The sequence below is a fragment of the Triticum aestivum genome, chromosome 3B, assembly GCF_018294505.1.
Source record: "Triticum aestivum cultivar Chinese Spring chromosome 3B, IWGSC CS RefSeq v2.1, whole genome shotgun sequence".
Taxonomy (NCBI): Eukaryota; Viridiplantae; Streptophyta; class Magnoliopsida; order Poales; family Poaceae; genus Triticum; species Triticum aestivum.
Genome location: NC_057801.1, coordinates 403,021,703 through 403,036,425, shown reverse-complemented (window position 1 = coordinate 403,036,425; position 14,723 = coordinate 403,021,703). Strand labels below are relative to the sequence as shown.

The following is a 14,723-nucleotide window of genomic DNA, read 5'->3' as shown; positions in this document are numbered from 1 at the left end:
CCAAGCGGTAGTACCGCTCACTTGAGCGATAGTACCGCTTGTGTGCGGGCTGAAGGCATAACGGTTGGATTTTTCCCTTCCTATAAAAGGTGGTCTTCTTCCCCAATGGTTCCTCTCTCTCGAGCTCGTGTTCTTCTCCCATTGTTGACCTTCTTCGAGCTTGCTATCTCTCAATCCCTCCAATGATTCTTGCTAGTTCTTGAGGGAAAAGAGAGAGGAGATCTAGATCCACATTTCCACCAATCACTTTCTCCACTTTGTGAGAGGAACCCCTTGGATCATGATATTGAAGTTCTTGGTGTTCTCCTTCTTGTTCTTCCTCTCATATTCCTCCATAGCTTTTTTTGCTTTGGTGGGATTTGAGTGTAAGGGACTTGGGCACTCCGTGTGCCCTTGCCATTGCATTTGGTGCGTCGGTTTGAGTTCTCCACGCTGATACATGGAAGTGAAGTTGAGTAGCTTGTTACTCTTGGGTGCTTGGTACCCTAGAGCTTGTTCCTCTTGGGTGCCTTGGCGCCCTAAACGGTTGGTGGTATCGCGGGGCTCAATCATTGTGGTGGAAAGCTCCAAGACAAGCGTCGGGGTCTCCAATTAAGTTGTGGAGATTGCCCCGAGCAATTTGTATGGGTTTCGGTGACCGCCCCAAGGGTTGCCAAAGTGTACCAATTCGATGACCGCCCCCAAAGGTTGCCATTTGTACGGGTTCGGTGACCGCCCTCAAGGGTCCCTTAGTGGAATCACGACATCTTGGATTATGCTAGGGCATGAGGAGATTACGGTGGCCATAGTGACTTCTTGGAGAGCATTGCGCCTCCACACCGCTCCAAACGAAGATTAGCATCCACAAGGATATGAACTTTGGGATACATCTTCGTCTTCACGTGCCTCGGTTATCTCTTAGCCGAGTCCTTTACTTGTGCACTTTACTTTGTGATAGCCATAGTGTTTCGTGTTATATATCTTGTTATCACAGAGTTGTTTATCTTGCTTAGCATAAGTTATTGGTGCACATAGGTGAGCCTAATTGTTTTAGGTTTTGTGCTTGACAAATTAAACGAGAGTTTTATTCCTTATTTGTTCAAGCCTAAACCATAATTATTTTAAAGCGCATATTCACCCATTTCTAGGCGACATCCACGATCTTTCACTTTCCTTAAAGAATTAGGGGTACCTGCTGGGCCTCCCAGCGGTGATGCACGAGGGGCAGCCTTGTGGTGCTCCCCGCCGCCGCCATACGTCAAGCGTCAGGCGTACCCCGTGCAAACATGTTTTTTCACCCATATTTTGGGTTTTTCAAGGACTTTTTAGGTTTTAAATTATTTTTCTTGGATTTTTAGGTTTTCTGAAAGTAATCCTCACGTGAAGCACACATTATGAAAAACACAATTATGTTTTTTACGATAAAACACAATTGTGCTTTCGTGTGAAGCGCAACTGCATTCAAAGGACAATACAACGAAATAGATGAGAATTAAGTTCAACATTCAACGTTTCCCTATAACTTGTTGGTCCTAATTATCAGCACAAGAATTAAGTTCGAAGGAAAATAGTGACACACGGGGATTTGATAAACCGCGTGCAACACTATTTTTGCTTCTAATTTCATTCTCTGTATTGAAAACTTAGACCTGTAGGTTATGTTATAGTGAGTTGTAGAGGAAACACCTACAAGTGCGTTTAGGGATATTTTGGTCTTCACCCCGGTGAATGGCATTTAACCGAATGATAACGGTGTCGACTGGCATTTTAGCGCACATGCTTAATGAAAAGATGTCAATTTTGAGTAGTTGAGATTTTCAGTGGCAAAATTGACTAGTGTGACACAACCAATGACAAAACTGATAAAACCCCTTAATTTCTCCGTCTCTACAACTTAAAAAGAGCGTAAGGTTCCACGTTCTATTTTTTTTCTCGTCACCTCTTCATCAAGCTCCCCCGTATATGATAATCAATCACCTTAATTTACTTACTTGATGAATCAATTTCACTTTAATTTATTTTCCAAACTTCTTACCAAAGTATAACAATCACACGCAAGATTGGATAAATATTTATTTATACAATCGCATTTATATCCCGTTGCAACGCACGGGCATTGTCCTAGTAAAATACTCCCTCCGTTCCAGAATATAAGGTGTATTAGTTTTCGTGCAAGTACAAAGTTGTTGAGGTACTATTCACCCAAAGCTTTCACTATTCACATTTGAATTTGTCTTTTATGAATTGCTAAATGTACATCGAGTTTTGAGCTGATTTTTTTTCTCGGAGTTGTAGACATACTCCACATGGATGTTGTCAAATAGTTTCAGATTTTTTCAAAATGTCTAAATATGAAAAAGAAAGGGGGGGGGGGGGGTTGATCTCACGATCTCACCTAAATGTGAGATCTCATTCAAATCTCCCCATCTCTTTTATAGAGAGCCCGGTGGAAGACTTGCCTGAAGTATCTACAGTGACGGGCCAACCCATTATTGCATACCTAAAAGAACTTGCATCGAGTTTTGAGTTGATGCCTAACGACCCCCCTCTCTTCTCGTTCTCCGCCTCCCTTGAGTGTCCCCCATGGAACTCCGGGTTAATCCCGAGCCTCTCTCGCCGGAATAGCCGGTCGAAGATGGCAAAGGAGAGACGCCGGCATCTCTGTACATACTAGTTGTAGGCTTTGGTTTAGGTCTCGGCTTGATGCTGGTAGTTGGCGCTGTGCCGGGAGAGAATCTACAGATCTCTCTGGCCAGATCTGTAGCATCCCAGTGCTCTTCCTCCTTGCGGTGGGGATCTCTTCGTTTGCAATAAGGCTGGCTTCTTCTGCGAATCTGGTGCTGGTGCCCGTGTCCTACAAACTGTGTTATCTGGTCTTGGTGATCTGGAGGACGCTTGTCTGTAGCTCGTGCGTCGGCTGGTGCTGGATCTGGAGGCGGGAGTATGGAAGCTGCTCCCGGGAGCGAAATCATGGAGGCTCTTTGTTGGCTGCCATCTAAGATGGTCGAAGGGTGACCGTTCCCTCCCTCTTCTTTGGCATCGGTTCTCTTCGGTCGGCGTTTGCAGGTGAACATCAACCTTCTGGCTTCTATGCCATTGTGGAGGCCCCTTTGCTTCAGTGCAGTTGGCTCCCGGCACCTCGCCCCAAGTGGTGTTGTCCCCGGCGGCGTTGTGCTTGACTGCACTGAGGTGTGCAGAAGCGGTGGCGATGGAGCTGGACTCGATGGCGTTTTCTTCATATCTTTCAGGGCCCTTAGTGCAAAAAGCCAGGACATGGTTGTAATTTCTTTCTCTTTGATGGCTTTCTGTGTAATTTTGTCGCTGTTTCATGAAAGCTTCTAGGTCCCTCTGGGACCGCCCCTGGTTAAAAAAAAGAGTTCTAAGTTGATTTTTTCTCGGAGTTGTAGACATACCCCACATGGATGTTGTCAAATAGTTTTAGATTTTTTTCGAAATGTCTAAATATGATCTTTTTAGGGTTGATCTTACGATCTCACCTAAATATGAGATCTCATACAAGTCCCCCCCTCCCTCTCTCGTAGAGAGCCTGATGGAAGACTCGCCAAAGTAGATAAATAGGGGCAGCGGGAATCGACCATAGGATGGATCAGTTGTAGTGCACTGATGCTAGCCACTGTGGCATCGTCAGGTTCGTGTTAACCTAGTATGTTGCGACGTAGTTGAAGAAAAAGAGTTGGTCTTCCATGGATTTTTGGTTTTTGTTTTGTTTTGTTTTCTCGCCATTTTGCTTTGTTTATTTATCTGTTTTTACTACTTTTTCTTTTCTTTTCTTTCCTTTTTCATTGTTTTTCTTAGGGTTTCTGTGTTTCTTTTTCGTTTTTACTAGCTTTTTTCCTTTTTTCTTCATTTTCTTTGGTTTTTTGTTTCTTTTCACGTTTTTCATTGGTTTTATTTTGTTTTCTCTTGGGTTTTCATTTTTTATACTTATGTGTGTGTGTGTGTGTGTGCGTGTGTGTGTATCTAATACATGTTTAATAATTTTCAAAAAAGATTAAAATTTATTGAATACATGGTCGACATTTTTTTTACACATTTAACATTTTTTTAAATGCTTGATTAACATTTTTCAAATACCAGATTAATATTTTTTGAATACACGATCACCATTTTCTATACATATTTAATTTTTTTAAATTATTGATTCAAAAATTTCAAATACAAGTTTAAATTTTGTTTAATACATTGCCAACCATTTATTTATACACATTTAACATTTTTTCAAATGCTTGATTAGCATTTAGGCGAGTCTTCTTCCATCGGACTCGCTTGAAGCAGAGGTATAGCCGCGCCCGCGGAAATGCGGGCGAAGATAAACTTAAGTGGGCCGCGTGCCCATCCATAATCGGGTCTCCTTTGTACAGCCTTCCAGTCACACTCCGTCGGATGGCTCCATTGCACATCAGGAGGAGGAACGGAAGAGGAGAGGATTCCTCAACCCAGTAGCCACCGGCCGATGGCGACGACGGCCACGGGGTACGGCTGCTCGGCGGCGCTGTCGTTCCCGGGGAGTGGGAGCCCCTTCGCCGATCGCTCACCCCTGTCCCGCGCTTACCTCACCTCCTCCAATCCCAAGCTCAGGACTCCCGCTCCTAGGTACGCTCCGGACTAGCTTCTCCTTGTGTCGGATTCTGCTCAGCAATGCCTAAGCGGTTGTGTTGCTCTCCTTGCAGCCTGCGGGTTTCATATCTTCGTAGGCGACTGTATGTCTGTGCGTGCTCCGGCGACGTTGATCATTACGCCTCGGCGGCATCACCAGCGGTGAGATGAACAGGTTTTCGTGCTGCCTGCGTGGTTAATGAAAATTGGACTAGTTAACGATGGTTAGCGATTCTGCAATTGTGGATTTGACAGCAATATGAACTATAGTTTGCTGCTTCAAATATCTAGGTACTCCCTCGGTTCAATATAAGTCTTTTAGGCATTTTAAATGGACTACAACATACGGATGTATGTAGACATATTTTTAAGTTTAGATTCATTCATTTTGCTCCGTATGTAGTCATTTGTTGGAATGTCTAGAAAGACTTATATTTGGGAACGGAGGGATTACTAGTTAACTAATTACTACTCCCTCCGTTCCAAAATAGATAACTCAACTTTGTACTAACCTAAATACAAAATATAAATAGTTAATGGATTTTATAGGAAAAAGATCCATTTTAACGAATCACACGTAGAGATAAAGTTGGGTCATCTATTTTGGAACGGAAGGAGTAGGACTTTGGACCTGAAATACAGTACCACATAACACAGGGATATATAACATCGTCCATGTGTCAACTCACTGGTCACAAGAGGCAGCAGTGTACAATACCTTGCAAACCACTACTCTGAATGATGCACGATGTTCATAATGGCCGTCGTTATCAACATTAAGCTTGTCAGGTTATTAGAACGAGGCATGGTTTGCCAGCAGTTCCTTTTATGCACCGGTTGAGGTCACTGGTTGAATACGCTTGTGCAATCCTATTCCAGTTCAAATAGAAAGCTAAACATATCATAGATGATGTACTTTTTCCATTCTTTCAGTTTTGTACTTTTAGGCATTTTTAAATGGCGGATTATGCCAGCCCCAACATAATACTCATGCAGCAATGTTCCTTTCAAAAGTTTGCACAAACCATAGCTGATGAATTGGGTAGACCGAAAGCTTAATGATGTAAATATTCATCCATCATATAACATTAAATTGTATTGTATGAAAACACACTTGTTGTCACACTGGTGGGAATAAGTGAACAGAAATAACTCTTGTTCTCGATGATGGTGAGTCATTTTGAAATGGTGATACTTTTGATTGAATATTATTTCTGTATTTTTTTACACCATTTACCTATTATCGCTGAAATTGAAGCATCATACTGCGGATTAACCGGTTGACTAGAATAGCTTTAAAACAACATACGTTTCTTATGTCATATTGCAGGAAGCTAGTTTTGATATAAAGCTGCCTAGAAGAAGCTTGCTTGTTCAGTTTACATGTAATAAATGTGATGCAAGGACAAAACGTTTGATAAACAGGGTGGCCTATGAAAGAGGAACAGTTTTTCTTCAGGTAAATTGTTCAGTGTGTTTATATTTACTTAATTTGTACAGCCAGCAGCTTTGCTTATATTAGTACGGACCTTATCTGCCTACCACTCTCTTTTTTTATATTAAAACAAGACCATGTCTGTGCTCATTTATTTTGTGAGATATACTGCTTATTATTTTCTAACATGCACTGCACACACAGTGCGCAGGGTGCCAGGTGTATCACAAGTTTGTTGACAATCTTGGTCTAATTGTCGAGTATGACCTACGAGAAGAAAATGGGGTGAACACTTGTACTGAAGACTGATTTGGAATGTGTTATTAGAAGCCAGACATGCTAAGTTTCCTCTAAAAACATTAGGTTTGAGTCTTGACAGATTATTTGAACCTTGTAGACTGCTTATATTGAACAGTATTTCTGCATTGAAATAGCTACCAATACTCATTTCATAACTGGGTTTATATGCACTCAAATAGTATAACTGTGCACAATACCAGATTATCTTATTGTTACCAAAATTGATCTCTTATTATAGCAAAATGATACATTGTTGCTCGAAGTTTCTGGCACTAATTGTATGATATTCGCACTAAATACACATCATTCTTTGCTCCCATCTTGCTGATCTTGATTGTCTGGAACATCACTTTGTGCCATCATCTCTTTCTCTTGTTCTTCCTCCTTCGCTACCTGGTCCACATTTTCCGGTTTGCCAGCACCATCTTTCTTTCTCTTGAGGAACTGGATAAGACCTTTGAGTGCGACGTCCGTCTCTTCATTCCTCATGAGCACCTCTGCGACCTCTGCTGGAGTCACCATGACCTCCTTGATCATTTCTTCGATCTCCGGGTATGTGACATGGTGATCTTAGAGTGGTAGTTGGAGGCCAAGATTCGAAACGACTCTGGGCAGCAGTACCCCATGTGAATGTGCATGTCCATCCTGCCAGGGCGCAGAAGCGCAGGATCGAGCCTCTCTTTGTAGTTTGTTGTGAAGATAATTATCCTCTCCTCCCCACTTGTGGACCAAAGCCCATCAACGAAGTTGAGTAGCCCGGATAGTGTCACCTGTTGGAGATAGCACATAGGACATCAGAATGGAAAGAAAACCAAGGAATTAAGCAATGCAAGGGAAATATCATTCCAAGTATCTATCTAACCTTGTCCTCTGAAGGGTTGGATTTGGTGCCCTCCTGGCCTTCCTCCCGCTGTTGCAGCTCGACAGTGCAGTCGATGTCCTCAATGACAAGAATTGACCGGTTGGTCATCCCGATGAGCAACCTCCGAAGTGTTGAGTTCCAGTTGACCTCAGTGAGCTCAAGATCATATACATCAAATTTGAGGTAATTGGCCATTGCTGCAATCATGCTTGACTTGCCAGTCCCAGGTGGGCCATACAGCAGGTACCCTCGTTTCCATGCCTTGCCGATCTTCTTGTAGTATTCCTTTCTCTTGACAAACCTCTCGAGATCATCCATGACTGACTGCTTGAGCTTGTGATCCATGGCAAGCGTGCTGAAGGTTGATGGGTGGTGGAGATCAATGGCAAACCACGACTCACCTTCGTTCATGTAGATCTTGAGCGTCCTGTTCTGCTCTTTGATTTTCTTGGCCACGGCGAGGATGTGAGGGAGGTAGGAGGTAAGTGCTTTGTCCTTGTGCTTCCTGTGGAAGCTCATCTCGAAGGACCGGACCTCAAGCTTGAAATTGCCGCTGCCGCCACGGCCATTGCCGTTGCTGCTGCTGGCGCTGGAGTTGTCCCGGCAGACAAGGCGCCACTTGAATTCGGTGCCCTCATGGACATCGGCCATCTCTTCGCCCTCCTCCATGCTGAACATCATGCTCTTGGTCTCGTCGACGCGGCTGACCCGGAGGCGCTGCATGTCGGTGTTGATCCGCGTCGCCAGGTACGCCCGCGCGGCGTCGTAGAGCTGGTTGTTGGCCCACCCCTCGGTCTCCGCTATGATGATGGTGTGCTGGGAGGACATGTGCGAGCGAAGGTAGCCCATGCCGGAGAAGAGCAGGTCACGCACCTCGTACGGCACCAGCTCGTTGACGACGCCGCGCACCAGCATCGCGGACGCCGCGAGGGAGGCCGCCGTGGTGACGGCCTTCTTGTACGACTCCATGGCCTTGTCGTAGGAGGCCATGGCCGGCGGCGGGCTACGGGCAAAGTCACTACTCTGCTTTCGCCTCTCACTTTCCTTCAAGACCAAGTAGTGTTGGGAGATTTGAACCTTCCAAGCAGTGATCGTGCTGGTCGGTGTTGAATGGGGGCGTTTAGCTGGCGCGAGGTTTTATAGCTGGTTTGGTTTGCGTCAAAGTGGTTGGGTGACGGGCGAGTCAGTCAAGCTAAATGATACTGTATTGGTCTGAGTGGTGCGTTTCCAGAAAGGAGGCCTTGGCCAAAGTAGAAAAATGGCATCACACTACTTGGTGTTTTTTTTTTCTAATGGCACGGCCATGTTCCTTGGGTGGCCGTGCAAAACAAACGCTAACAAATGGCCTCAAAGCCGAACCGACTAACTGCTGGACCCCCACTTGAGTTTGAGGAGATGGTTGTCTCTTTATACCTGCTGTTGAGTAGGAGTACTAGTACTAGTATTCCTGTTGATACTCGAATGCGTACTCGATAAACCAATGATGTAGTATGTGCTTGAGAATCATGAGCATATTTGTTTCAGTTTGTCTAATTCACATCTAAATGTTTTTTAAGGCTGGTCACAATGGGCAAGAACATAAGCTAATAACTTCACACTTCCCTAGACTATGTTACTACCTCCATAGTGGGTAGGAACATTTATGTAGTGTCATGCAAGGATGTATTTATTAGGTTATAGACTCATTGTTTCTTGGAGTGTGTGATGTTCCGGTAACTTAACTAGTTACCACAAGTACCTCTCTCTTCATTAAATACGTGCCACATAAGCAAAGTTGTATTGGAGTGTGTGATGTTACTTCTAAGTTCCTCCCCATTGTGACCAGCCTAAGGATGTTTTCCAAGGCCCCCGGTAGTGAAAGCACGTGCTTTGGTTTTGGTGCTGTCAGGCGCTGTTAAAGAATGTATACACAAACGGGTGAATTTCCTGTTCGAATTTGCTTTTTATTATTGGTCACTCTGTTCAAATTTGTTGAAGTTGCACCACACCAGGAATACGTATGCACGATTAACATGCTGCCTGATAGACAGAGATGGGATGGTTGCGGGAAAACCCTTGCAAATGCACACGCATAATGACGTTTTTTATGCTTTTTTTGGAGCCTTGTGCTGTTGTGCAGGGTAAAGCAAGTTTACAACTGTCTGCATAGACTTGACGGCCAAGTTTGCGTGATCAATAGTCTGCCACTTGTAGCTGTCGGCAGTTGGCTGCGAGTTTCCATAGGAAATTTCTGCAGCTCTCACAACCGTCTACTACGTGTTTCCTTTTGGTCTCATGGCCCCGTCACGTTTCCATGCCCCGTGTATGCGAGAGTCCGGCTGCTGCTGACTAACAACGGTTGACGCCCGAGTAGCATTGATTTAGGTATCGTGCAGGGGAAGGAAGGGATTTTTCATTTCATTTTCGTGTCTGTTGCCACCCTCCAAAAAAGAAAAAGAAAAGAAAGAAAGAGCGTGTGTTGCCACTTGCCAAAGTTTCCATCCATTGGGGGACGCAAGTAGATCGATGCATTCGGTCACCATGACATGACAGTCTCAAGGGTGAAATGAGGGAGTCCATCAAAATAATTCGACAAGCTGTAGAAAAAATTGCCGGGTTAGCTTATGAACCACTTTTCACACAAATTTTGTGATTTGGAAGCGAATGAAGTAGGCTGGGCCAGTCGATCGGCTGCATCCTGCATGCCCTGCGCACTCCATTCTGCAATCTGCATCACATAATTCTCTTTTTTTTTAACATAGATCCACGCGCACAGCACTCCTATTATACTCCATCCGTTCCTAAATATTTATGTTTCTAGAGATTTCAATAAATGACTACATATGAAACAAAATGAGTGAATCTACATTTTAAAATATGCCTATATACATCCATACGTGGTGGTCCATTTGAAATCTCTAAAAAGACAAATATTTAGAAACGGGGGAGTATATGATTATTATCACAGAAGAATAGGCTTGACAGCCCCGGATTTTTCATTACTAATAATATGGTTATAAGCAACATGGGTCCACTACTTGACAACACCTGATGATTTCGGTCGACTACTAAGATATCTATGACGATTTCGTCAATCTCAAGATGTTGTACCAGTTGAATATCTCGAAGATGCTCATTGGGGTCGGATATGCATGCGTTCATAGGTGTGTATGTTCATGTATGTGAGCATCTACCGTCTATACCTTGTGAAAAGAAGCTTTCAGTAATAATATGGTTACAAGTATGAGGAAGGATGGATGGGGTTGCTGGTCAGCGTAAAAAGCACTTTGATCGCGTGCATCTAATTTTCTGATTAAACTGGAGGGACCAGGGGTACTACTTTTGGTCGAGTCGAATAGGCGGTGTAGAACGATGAGTCATTGAGACTTGACGTGTCCTCGGTGCCGTGGTTTGGTTGGGTTGGGAGAGGGAAGCGAGAGATCGGGCGGGGAGCGAAAACATCAGTTCAGTTAGGCACGGCGTACGACTGGAAGGGGGAACGTGCTTGGAGGAACTGGCACTTTTCACTTGCCACAGAAATGGTATCTGACGTGCAGTTTGCGCTAGTGCTCCAAGCAGGCAACCTATCGTGCGGAGCTTTGCCCAAACAGGTTGTTCCATCCCATCCAATCGATCGCTGAAAGCGAAGGACCTAGCCCGAGGCGCGGTGCTCTCCACGTACGTCCGCCGCTCTCGGAGTCGGAGTGGATGCGTCCAACCAGCCAACCGCGTACCGCTGGATCGCGCCAGCCGTTCTTTACCTGCTTTGTTGTTTTTCTTTTGAGAAACGCTTTGTATTTCTTTCTGCTGGGAAGAAACGCTTTTGTTTTCGGTTTGTTGGTACAACGGAAAGCTTCTTCCACTCCCCGATATACCAAAAGAAAGAAGCATTGATCGGAATGGAGGCTGTCACGGGGATTTCGGGGTAGCGCAAGAGGATGATTTAGGTATGGGATTTACACGAGAATATTATACACAGGGTTGGGCTCTTTATCGAAGAGGCAAGACCCTATTCATGTTCTGTGTTTATCAGACCTTTTTTTTTACAAAAATAGAAACTCTCATTCATTAATCAGGGTTGTCGCATTCAAGGTTACACAAAGGGGTAATTTCCACGGGTGCATGGCAGAGCCAAACGGCTGTGCGTGGCGCCCTACCCATCTGAGGAAGCTCATGGCTCACCTGATTCCCATCTCTCCTAACATGTGCTATCCCATGCTCACGTCCTAGACCCAGCAAACGCTTTGTTTCTTCCACTAGCGATGCAACCGACGATCTATTAACTATTGCCTCAGTAATCATAGCTACGGCAGTTGTACAGTCAGTTCTGCAGGATGAAAGGATCAGAGCTCCATTCAAGTGGGAGAGATATGCCCTCCATACATGATGTGATATCAGCTTCAAGCACACTTGAACACCTCGACAGGAATCGACAAGAGGCAAAGATCACATCGCTGTGATGATTTCGCAGGATCATACCTTGTAACACCCCGAGAATCATGCTATAAGTAACTCCACACTAATGATGCCAAGTCACCCTGATTACTAAGTTAAATTGCCCCTTGATTGAAACCAAATCAAATTCAAAATTCAAATGCAAGTCAAATTATTAAAATTTCAAACAGTAAAATAAAAATGTAGGTTTGTTTGCAAATATTCACTATTTGTCATGGACAAGTCAATACTGTTTGAATATTTAAAATGCCCTTAACACTATTTAAAATTGGACCAATGACATTTAATTGGTTCTTTTCAATTTAAATAAATACCACCATATGTCCTAGTATTATGTGCCAAAATTTCATGTTAAATTAAATTTGTTTAGTACCTCAAAATGAAGTAAAATAGTAAGTAAAATATAAAAACAGAAACTAAAAAGGAAAAAAAAGGAAACTTACCTACTGTGTTGCTGGGCTTAAGTAGCACAGTACTTGGCCCGACCCAGCAACACAGTCATCGTCCTAGTCACGCCGTCAGCACGCTTGCGGCCGATGCGCGCCACTACCGACCGATGGCTGACACCGAGGCGCTACAGGGCGTCGGGGAGGGGATAAGGGCGACCCCCCTCGCCCGTCCACACGAACCCTAGCCTCCTCCCCCATTCAGTTGCTCTCCCTCTCCGCCAGATCAGCTGAAGAAGAAGTGCCCTCCGAGATCTGGTCGGTGGGGAGGTCGTGTGGCGGGCTGCAACACGGGATCGTACACGCTTTTAGTAATGGGCTAGTAAAACCGGTACCCGGACAGTCTTCGGATTCTCACCTTTCAGCACGGGGCTTGACCCTGGGAATCCTCTCTGGGACCTTCTCGAAGGCTGCAGACTCCTCATCGGAGTCTGAACTATCATCGGGCAGAACCAATTTGCCCCTGCTTCTCTTCTTAGGAGCCGGGGAGGGGTGCTCTTCTTTGGCTTGGGCCGATGCGGCTCTCTTCCTGGTGCGGGAGGAGTCACTCTCCTCCTTCTCTTCTTCTTCCTGCTCCCCCTCATGTGCAGAGGGGGCATGGGTGTCCCCGAACTTGGTGTCCGGAGGGACTCGTGAGCGGAGGCCCTCCCTGGTCTCCCTCGTGGGGTACTTCTTCTTCTTCTCATTTCTCTCTGGTGCCTTGTAAGACGCCATAGTCAGCATCTCCTCTAGCAGGGCCGACCTGGGGTGTTCGGGCAGCAGGGCCTGACTGTCTATCTGCACGGCCTTATTAAGCCAGCCATGTGGAGACAAGAAGGAGGTGAGGACCATAGTGGGAATTTGAATATCCGAACATAAAGTGAATAATACTACATTACCTCCTCAGCCAGCCACGTCTTCTGCAGCTTGAACAACACCTTCACAGCTTCTCGTGGGTGGTGCCATAGAAGTGTTGCATGGTGTGGGGGTCTTCGGGCTTCCAAGACCACATTGGGGTGTCCCGCAAGGTAGGAGAAGGCGGTGGAGCATGATCTGGACCACACTGGTCAGCGTGGACCCCTCCTTTATCATATTAGAGACACGCTTTTGCAGCGCCTCCACCTCGGTAGTAGACCCCCAGTCAAGGCCTTTCTTGGTCCACGAGGTTAACCTCTCAGGGGTCCGGATCTGAATTTTGGAGCAGTTGCCCAGGCCGCGTCACGGGGCTCTGTGACGTAGAACCATTCTTTGGCCAGATCTTAACCGTGTCTATAAACACGCCCTCCGGCCAGCCGAGTCGGGTGAGCCTGCTACCCATAGCGCCTCCACAATTCGCGTGCTGGTCATCGACGATCTTCGGCTTGACGTTGAAAACCTTCAGCCATAGGCCGAAGTGCGGCTGGACCTGAAGAAAGGCCTCGCAGATGGTGATGAAGGCTGAGATGTGGAGAAAAGAATTCATAGCCAGGTCATGGAAATTGAGCCCGTAGTAGTACATCAATCCTCGAACGAATGGGTGGAGTGAGAAGCCTAGTCCCGGAATAAAGCAGGGAATGAACACCACCCGCTCGCCGGTGTGGGGCGTCGGCACGACCTGGCCCTTCTCGGGGGCCCGATGAGCAATGTTGGGGGAGAGGTAGCCCGCTCGCTTCAGGTCCTCAATGTCATTGTTGGAGACACTTGAGGCCTCCCACTTGCCCTTTGCTCCGGATCCGTCCATGGCCGAGCGCGGGGTTGGGGGATCCTTTGAGGGGATTTTAGTTGGGATGCTAGTGCTTTGCGGAAGGCTTTGCCGAAAGGAAGAAGAAGGCGTGAGGGTACGACTCCGAGCTGGTCTTTTTTTATAAAAGGTCGTGATACCAAGAGTCCTTTAAACGCGCCACTGGCCTCGCCACTTCCCGATATACTCATGACGTTATGCGTGAGTGGGATACTGGGTATCATTGATCAAATCCCTTAAAAGCAGGGCATGATCTCCACCTCGATGGGACGTGCCATTGGAAGGGCTGCCTCGAGCCGCGCATCGAGTTCTCATACTTATGACCGGTTGCGACCCTTTGTCAAAAGTTGTCAGTTGAAGGTACCACATATATTTGATCAGTTGGCCTTCAAGGTTAATTAAAATTGATAGTCCGAATGCCGGATACATCGCGACTGTGCATGTGAGCTGGATAACCTCTAAAGGCTTAGCTAAAAAAGATTATTTCAAATACATAGGAGGAACTCGCGTACAAGCTAGAGACTGCAGATGCGGGAGTTATAAGAAGCCGACGTTGGAGGCTAGTTCGGGGGCTACTGAGGGAGTCCTAGATTAGGGGGTCCTCGCAATGTCAGTCTATCTCACATGGGCCGGACACTTGGGCCGCATTATGGCTACTGGTGGACCGAACTATAAGCGGCATTATATCCGAACAGGAGATCTTTTGTGCCTTGGTGTGTACTCCAAGTCAAGATGGAAGATTCGGCAATCTTATTACCTTGATGTAACCGACTATGTGTAAACCCTAGTACCCCTGGTGTCTATATAAACCAGAGGGTTTAGTCCGTAGAGGCTAAGGGAACAATCTCCATCCTACTAGTTTAGGTTTTAGTTCATCCAATCTCGTGGTAGATCAACTCTGTAATCTCCATATACACAAGCAATATAATCAAGTAGGACATAGGGTATTAC

General features: G+C 45.6%; 1 protein-coding gene and 1 pseudogene across 1 annotated transcript; one reads left to right on the top strand and one right to left on the bottom strand.

Annotated features, from left to right (window-relative positions):
* The first annotated feature begins 4,406 nt into the window (after positions 1–4,406).
* LOC123070070 (uncharacterized) lies at positions 4,407–6,593 on the top strand. The gene is made up of 4 exons (XM_044493087.1): positions 4,407–4,593; positions 4,671–4,758; positions 5,927–6,055; positions 6,236–6,593. Exons 1-4 carry the CDS (start codon positions 4,454–4,456, stop codon positions 6,338–6,340), a joined length of 462 nt encoding a protein of 153 aa, XP_044349022.1. The 5' UTR covers positions 4,407–4,453; the 3' UTR covers positions 6,341–6,593.
* A 41-nt stretch (positions 6,594–6,634) lies between these two features.
* Positions 6,635–8,705, bottom strand: LOC123070069 (AAA-ATPase At3g50940-like; annotated as a pseudogene).
* Between the last annotated feature and the right edge of the window lie 6,018 nt (positions 8,706–14,723).